Genomic DNA, 8,596 nt, shown 5'->3' on the forward strand with positions numbered 1-8,596 from the left:
CGCGGCCCGCGCGAGGCGCTGGGGCTGCTGCGCGCCCTGTGCCGCGACTGGCTGCGGCCTGAGGTGCACACCAAGGAGCAGATGCTGGAACTGCTGGTGCTGGAGCAGTTCCTGAGTGCGCTGCCCGCCGACACACAGGCCTGGGTGTGCAGCCGGCGGCCGCGGAGTGGCGAGGAAGCCGTGGCACTCCTGGAGGAGCTGTGGGTGAGCGGTGGAGGTGGGGAGCGGAGAAAGGGGAGGGGTGGCTCTGGGCTGCTGACTCCTCCCATTGGCAATGGGTGACAGGACGCAGGCAGTGTTGCCAGCCGTGGGCCTGGGTGCCTGCCACGACAGCGTAGATGTGGGCTGGCCTCTTTGTGGCCTGCCTCAGCCTCCAGGGCCCCGGAGGTTGACTAGCACTGCCTGGACATCCCCTCATCCCTGGCTGGCTACAGGGGGCCCCCTCAGCAGGGACTTGGAGGTGACTGTTCTGGGTGGGCATAGGCCGGACTGCTCTCTGGCAGGCTTGACTTTTGTACCCACGGAGGGGTCGCAGGGTGCCCCCGCCCCGCCTGTTGCGTGGAGTCCCACTGGGCACAGCTAGACCCACTTCCATCCTCTGTAGCCGCCTTGGAGCTTTTGCAGTTGCCACTGGTGACCAGTCTGGAGACGCCGGTGCCGCTGACTGGCCCTCTGGGGAGAAGGCTTCCTGGCCCTGGGGTAGAGCTGGCTGGCCAATGGAAATCCTAAGCGTTCTAGCAACCACGCTTAAAAAGGCGAAAAGAAGCAGGTGGATTTAGTTTTGACAGCCCACTTTATTGACCCCACTACATCCAAAACGCTGTTACAACACTTGGCACTCTTGCGTGGGCCGTGGCTGCTGTGTGGGCCTGAGTGATGGGCAGTGCCTGCCATATAGAGCCCTGGAAAGACGGGCCAGGCCGCAGGAGCAGCCAGTGCAAAGGCCCTGAGGCTCGTGGAGTGGCTGGAGGCAGCGAGTGAGGGCGCCGCAGTGGTAAGGCTGGAGGCACCCACTGGTGGGAGGCGAGGAGTCAGAGCAGTCTGGTGGTGGTTCAGCGCTTGTCATCAGGGCTGGGTGCTGGGTGCTGGGCCGGAGCAGGAGAGGCCGCCTCAGGGCTTTTTCTTCTTCCCAAGGGAGCTGTCCTGTCCTGGCCGCCCAACCCGGTGCAGTCTGTCACCTCCTCATCCAGCCTGGGCCCCCAACACCCCTCCAGCTTCTGGTCAACTCTCCCCCTTCCCACACCTCTTGGCGCCTCTGCCTGGTGTCTGTCCTTGCCTTTCTTCCGGGTGGTGGTGCCCAAGGTGGGTGGTGGGAGTTTCCTGTTGTGCTGTAGCAAGTCGCCCATGCTCAGTGGCTCGCAAGCAACACACACCTGATATCTTATGGTTTGGGGGTCAGAAGTCCCAGTTGCATCTCAGCGGCTAGGATTGGGGTGTCAGCAGAGCTGCATTCCTTCTGGAGGTCCAAGGGAGGATCTGCCCCTGTGAAGAGGAGGCCCATGTCTTGTGGAGGCTGCGGCCTTTTCTCACTCTGCTGCCGTCCCACCTCCCCTTCACACCCTCACTGCTGCCTCCAGCATGGCTTCGCCTCCAGCGTGGCCCCGCCTCCCTTCCTTGGTATGACCCTCTGGGCTCTGCTTCCCTCTTCCCACCTGCTCCTCTGACCTTGACCCTCTGGATCTTGCTGCCACTTCTGAGGACGCTGTGGTGACCCTGGGCCCTCTGGACAGTGCAGGATTGTCTCCCCAGTCAGCCCCCACCTCAGTCCTATCTGCAGGGTCCCTCTCCCTGGAGGCAGTGTGTGGGCAGGGTCTCGGGGTTGCACATGTCTGCACAAAGGCAGGGTGCACACAGGCTGCGTCGGAGGTGGGGGGGACAGATGTTGCCTTGACAGCCCTGACTCATTCCCTATCCGGTTTCCCTGAATCCTCAGAATGGACCCAGCATGGCAGCGCCTGGCAGTGGGTTTCTCTGAGGTCTCACCTCCTGATTCTTGGGCATTAAATGTTCTTTTGGGAAAACGTGGTGAAGGCACATGGTAGTCGTCGTTGCTTTAGTGTATATCTGTAAAGTTTTAAAGGTCTGGCTGGTGTGGGGGTACATGCCTGTAATCCCAGCACTTAGAGGCGGGAGGATTGCTTGACCTCAGGAGTTCAAGACCAGCCTGAGCAGAGTAGTGAGGCTTCATCTCTACAAAAAAAAAAAACAAAAAAAAAACTTTCTGGGCATGGTGGCACGTGCCAGTAGTCCCAGCTATTGGAAGGCTGAGGCAGAAGGATCACCTGAGTCCTGGAGGTCAAGGCTGCAATGAGCTGTGGTTGTGCCCCTGCACTGCAGCCTGGGTGACAGTGAGAGCCTGACTCAAAACCAGAACACTAAGCCTTCAGTTTTGGTAATGGTAGGAGACTGCTGGTTCAGAGATCCTGTGGTTCCCAGGACTTCTCTAGGCTCCTTCTCCAGGCAGCTCTGAGGAACCCCTTGTAGGCTGAGCTGGCCACGTTGAACTGGTCTGCTTTTGACCGTGCATCCAACTCTAACTGGAGTATAGACTTGCTGGGAGGGCCTGGTCTCTTCTTGCTGTGTGTGTGCCTGGTAGCTACGAACAAAACTCACCTGGTCTGAACAGCCCTCCCAAGGCAACTTCTTGTCCTGCCTTGAAGGGCAGAGCTTGGCCCAGGAAGGCCAGGGTGTGGGCTGCTCCTCATAGTTGTGAGAGATAACCTGATCTGCCCAGCAAGGCAGGGCGACTTGGCTGCAGGCGCCCAGCACCCAGCCTCAGGCACATGATAGCTAAGGGGGTCATTTGAGACAGGGGCGGGCAGGGTGTCTGTCTGCTTGGAAAAGCCAGTGGGGAGGCCGGGCGCAGGGAGGTGGGAGAGGCGGCCCCAGCCTGGCGAGCAGGACCGGAGACACCCCTGCAGAATTGGAGGGGATACCCTAGGGCTCCAGAAGCAGCAGGAGCCCAGAAAGCGCTCAGGTTAGCTGCTCAGTGTAAGAGCAGAAATTGGCAAAAACACAGAAGGCACACTGATGGATAAAGAATGATAGACTAAGACAGACCTTCACCAAGTTGGTGAGCAAAACAAGCATGGGTGGTGGAAACAAGCCTCACTGGGGGGACCCATGGACAGCTCGCCCGGTGCAGTGTAACATCTCGGCAGAATGGCAGCCACAGGAAGCCACAGACAGCTCACACAGTGCATCACAAGACCTTGGTGAGATGGGCTGTTTTCTAGGAAAACTCACATCACCACAATTTGCTCATGCAGAAGCAGCAGATCGAAAGAGTCCAGAAACCAGAGGGGAAAAAAATCAAAACTGCCATCAAGGACCCTCCCCTGAAAACGCACAGTGCTGGCTGCTTTATGTATAAGTTTGGCCAGACTCCAAGGAGCTGCTCGTTCTCAGGCTCTCCTCTTTCGCAGACTGTTTCAGCGCAGAGAGAGGGCAGGAGCCACCCAGCTCACTACAGGGCCGCCAGCCCCTCCCGGCCTCCAGGAGCCTCGTCAGACAGGGAGGCACGGGAAGAGAAAGCTGTCGGCCAGCCTCATGGGGGAGACAGACGCAAGAATGCTAAGCGGCACGTGAGCTGCTGGCTCCAGCATAGACTGCTGTGGCCGGTGGAATCTAACCTGGAAAGGCAAGGCTGTTTTCATTGTTAGCAAATCTTGCCATGACCTGCATGTGGGTCCTGCCTCCACTGCTTGCAGGCTGGGTGACCTTGGACATATGTCCGGGTCTCTCTGAGCCTTGGCTTCCGCAGCCACAGCTTTGGAGTCGAGTCTTCCAGGGCAGAGTGGGGGAGGCTCTGATGGGCAGTCGCGCTGTCCTGTGTGTTCCTGGCTCTGCAGGTCAGCCCACTCACACTCATGGCTGAGGCTTGCTACAGAGAAAGGACACAGCTGGTGCCAACTCCTGGCAACACTGTTTGACAACATGCAGGAGTTGCCTTCCAGGGACATTCCCCTGAGCCTGGCGTCCTGGGTTATCCTGGGGGTCAGGTGTGTAGACATAGCAGACCTTCTCTCAGTGCTGCCAGGGCCCCATTGGGCGTCACGCTGTTGCCACAGCCTGTAAGGTGGCCCAGGGCCCCGCTGGAGTCATGCTGTCAACTCAGCCTATTGGTGGCCCAGGGCCCCAGCGAGCAGAGACTCCCGCCAGGTGGGGTGCTCTGGGGCTGAGAGGTGATCTCCTGGGAGCTGAGGGCAGAGGCCAGCTCTCTGTCTAGATGGGCCGACTCTGCTGCCCAGTGGCCCTGTCTCAGCTGGTCTCCACACAGTCCTTGGGGGTTGGTCCTCGGTGGGTGCTGGTGTCTTCAGTTTCAAGGTAGAGAGACAGCCTCAGGGAAGTCAGGTGACTTGCCCCAGGTCACACAGTCAGTTCAGGGACCTCAAGCATCTATAGATAACAGAGTTGTCTTTACTGTTCTCTCACCCAACAACTGACTGCAGAAGACTTCTGTGACCAAATGTGCGTGTGGGGTGACTCCCCCACACCCCAAGCAAGCATCCAGGTGTGCAGTGGGCGCCAGCTGGGTGTTCCCCCACTCAGACCCGTCACATCTACCTGCGTCTGATCCCACGGTGAGGGCTCTGCCCCCAAAGCTGTCCCCCTGCAGTGCCCGTTAAGCCTCAGCGCTGAGCTGTGCTTCTGACCAACCAGGTGGACACATCAGGGTCCCATGACCCACTCCTCATGTTTGGTTAATCACCCAGCACTCAGGCAGATTTATTTACTGGTTTGTTACAAAGGATGCTTTAAGCCAGGCTCAGTGGCTCAGCCTGTAATTCCGCACCTTTGGGAGGCTGAGGTAAGTGAATTGCCTGAGCCCGCGGGTTCGAGACCCACCTGGGCAACTTGGTGAGACCTCATCTCTACAATAAATCAAAAAATCACCCGGGCATGGTAGTACATGCCTATAATTCCGGCTACTCGGAAGGCTGAGGTGGAAGGATCGCTGAAGCCTAGCAGGTCGAGGCTGCAGTGGCCAAGAGCGGCCACTGCACTCCAGTCTGGGCAACAGAGTGAGGCTCCAACTCAAAAAAAAAAGGACGCTTTAAAGGGTACAGATAAACAATGGGGTGAAGAGACACGCAGGGCGAGGTCCGGAAGCCTCTGTCCATGGAGTCGGCCTGCGGCTGGTCCCAGCAGCCTCCACATGCTTATCTGTCTAGGAGCTCTTGCCCCAGGCCTCTAGGACCTTTCACGGAGACTGCATTGAAGAGGCTCAAGGGAAGCACGGACAGCCGTGTAGACGTGTTACTGGACAAAACGCATCTTATCTCACACTATGAGGCTCAGTGGGGAACCCACAGGGCCTGTCTGTCCAGATTCTTCGAGGCCTCTCTGTTGTGCATCCTCCAGGGCAGGACAGGACCTCGCTGGAGTGTGGCCCATGACCAGAGGCAGGAGAAGAGTAGGGGTTTTTTTTTTTTTTTTTTTTTTGAGTTAGGGTCTTACTCTGTGGCCCAGGCTGGAGTGCAGTGGCACACTCACAACTCACTGCAGCCTCAGACTCCTGGGCTCAGGTAATCCTGCTTCAGCCTTCCCAGTAGATAGGGACTATAGGCGTGAGCCAGTGCACCCAGCTAACTTCATGATTTTTTTGTAGAGACGAAGTCTTGCTGTGTTGCTCAGACTGGTCTCGAACCCCTGGGCTCAGGCAGTCCTTCTGCCTCAGCCTCCCATTGTGCTGGGATTACAAGTGTGAGCAACTGCACCCCACTAATTTTCTGACTTTTTGTAGAGACAAGATCTCACCGTGTTGCCCAGGCTGGTCTTGAACTCATCAACTCAGGCAGCTCTTCCACCGCAGCCTCCCAAAGTGCTGGCGTGAGCCTCTGTGCCTGGCCTAGAGTATGTTTTTAGTTTGTAAGGCCTGCCTTGGGGAGACAAAGGAGCAGGTGGATAGAGGGCAGGAACAGGCCAGAGAGAGCCCCTGTCTTCTGAAGCCTGAGGCTCCCCAGTGTTACAGCAGAAGGCTGTCACAAGGGCCATGGAAGTCATGAGCCAGGAGCCGTGGACAGAGCACACATTTGTAGATGTTTCTCATGGTATCACAAGGATCAGGGTCCCAGGGCTGTGACTCTAGACTCCTGGCCCCTGCCGTCCCCTCAGCCCATTACTCCCTCACCCCTTCTTTTCCTGTGGGTGCAGCCTCTGCACAGCTCAGCGTCCTGTGTCTCCGGGATCCCACGCCAGGAAGTTCCCAGGATGCCCTCGGCCCCTGAGAGGAGCGGATGGGCCTCACCCAGGCCTGCCAGTGCTGAGAATCCCAGTTCTCCTGTTGAGGGTGCAGCTTCATGGGCTCTACTCTGAGGGGTGCCAACCCAGGTGCCCGCCAGCTGAGGCCAGGGACAACACCACCTGGCCTGCAGCCAGTGCCACCCCACGGTGGCACAAACCCCACTGAGGGCACAGCTGGGAGTAGTCCCTGGCAGGCTCCCACATCCACTACTCAGTCAGTCGGGCGAGACTGTCCCAGCTCTGTCCCTGGCACTCAGTGTCCCACAGCCCACGGGGTCCCATGGCTGGGTTGGGGGCACCCAGGGACCCTGTAGCCACAGCCAAGCCCCGCCCCAACCTTGCAGTGCTATGTCTTCAAGAAACGTTTCCTGGTCCATCAGGCTGAGGTGACAGGTTTGCCCCTCTTCTTCTGTTCACGTGTTCATGCATGTGGTGTCTGCTGGGACCGTTGTGTTAGGCCCTGGGGAGGCAGGCAGCCCTAGAAGCTGGCGTGAGGTGGCATCTGTTGGTTTTCAGAAGTCAAAGACAGAGCCCCGTGTGACCCTGCAGTTCCACCAGCTTCCACGCCTAGGCACATGCCAGTTGTCTCTTATTTGAAGTGCTTCCAGAGGGGATTCCAGTTTCAGAACTTTTAGATTTGGGAATGTTTGCGTTTCCCGAATCAGAAATCCAAAATGGGCCGGTGAGCATGTCCTGTGAGCCATGCATCAGTGCTCAGGAAGCTTCGGGTGTTCAGGCTGGGATGCTCCACCTGCACCTGCCCACAAGAAGCGGAAATGTGTCTCCCCAGAAACTCACACGTGGCCTGATGTGAGTGACAGCAGGACTGCATCATCCACAGCAGCCATGAAGTAGAAACAGCTCCAAGGGGCCCGGTAAACAGCGTGGCATCTCCATGCTGTGGAATGTGGCCATGGGTGCCACATCAGGGCTGAACCTCAGAAAGGTGCAAAGGATGAGAGAGGCCAGGCACAAAGGGTCACAAACATGGAGGTTCAAAAAAACTCCCCAAAACCCGGGATTATATTTTGGAGGGCAGACCCCTTGCAGTGCAGGCTTTGACCACTAGGTGAGTGTTCTAGAAACCCATCAGCATCAGTGTACTAGCTAGCATTGTTGTGAGAGGGTGTTTGGCTTCTGTGGAATTTTGGGGGGGGGGTCTTTCAATGTGTTTCCCACTTACTGATGGGTGATTTACCTGCCCACACTGTGCTGGGTGTCCAGTAATTTTTAACCCAAAATGTCATGATCCCCATACCCCACCCTCCCTATCCACCGATCTTCACGTTTTTCTCACAAGGAAATGGCAAAAGCACTAAAATGTATCAAAATGGACAAGTTCAGAAACTGTTTTGAGCAGTGGGAAAAGCCTCTCGATACGTGTCTTGCATCAGACAGAGGGTCCTTTGAAGGTGACTGGAGGTTAAACATGCCAGAGTAAAACGCAATTTATAAATTTTGGGTCCTTCTTGTATGTAGGACTCTGTTTATTTGATGTCTGTTACAGGCAGATCCACAGGGGCAGAGCGCAGGTTGGCGATGGCCAGGGACTGGGGGGAGTTGGTGGGGAAAGGGGGGATGACTGCCAGTAGGTGTGGGGTTTCTTTTTGGGGCGATGAAAATATTCTAAAACTGAATGTGTTGCTGGCTACACAACTTTGAATGTACTGAAGACTATTGAATTGAGCACTTGGAGTGGTCGTGCAATGTGGTATGTGAATTATACCCCAGAGGAGCTGTTAGACATGCAGTGTTATGGGTGCCAGGATGGGGTGTCCCTAAGTCACGCAGGGTAATAGTCTGCGAGTGGTGACAGAGGTGAGGGCTCAGCTGAGTCTTGAAGGATATGTGGGCTGTGGCTGGGTGAAGGGCGCTGGAGAACATGTTTTGGGGGGGTACCACATGTAAAAGAAAGGAGGTTGAGTGAGTCTGGCATTCTCAGGACGCCATACCCTGTACTGTGGCTGGAGCTAGAGGGCTTGGCCAGGGCCAGGGCAACTGGGCCTCATGGGTGCCCCAGACGTAAACACGGAGCAGCCCCCGCAGTCCCCCAATGCCCTGGCATTCTCGAGTGGTTGGGAATCCATTGACTGTCTCGCGAAGTCGAGAAGTGACCACGCAGGTCATTCATCCTGCCCTCCAGGCAGTGTGGGCGCGTACAGAACCAGACGACACTGGGCCTTTGGGGAAGGATGGGGTGCTTGAAAACAAGGACAAGCCGGGCTTGGTGGCTCAGCCTGTAATCCCGTGCCTTGGGAGGCTGAGGTGAGTGGAGTGCCTGAGCCTGCGGGTTTGAGACCCGCCTGGGCAACTTGGTGAGACCTCATCTCTGCAATAAATAAAAAATTAG

General features: G+C 57.0%; 1 protein-coding gene across 1 annotated transcript in view; it reads left to right on the forward strand.

Annotated features, from left to right (window-relative positions):
* LOC103258736 (zinc finger protein 444) overlaps positions 1-8,596 on the forward strand; it is a gene marked incomplete at both ends in the record, with an annotated part of 10,654 nt that continues 2,058 nt past the window's right edge. Inside the window, one exon of the mRNA XM_021711532.1 lies at positions 1-204. Coding sequence (XP_021567207.1) covers positions 1-204 — 204 coding nt within the window. The remainder of the gene's footprint in view (positions 205-8,596) is intronic.

The sequence above is a fragment of the Carlito syrichta genome, unplaced genomic scaffold (assembly GCF_000164805.1).
Source record: "Carlito syrichta isolate Samal-C Ts95f unplaced genomic scaffold, Tarsius_syrichta-2.0.1 Scaffold302348, whole genome shotgun sequence".
Classification (NCBI taxonomy): domain Eukaryota; kingdom Metazoa; phylum Chordata; class Mammalia; order Primates; family Tarsiidae; genus Carlito; species Carlito syrichta.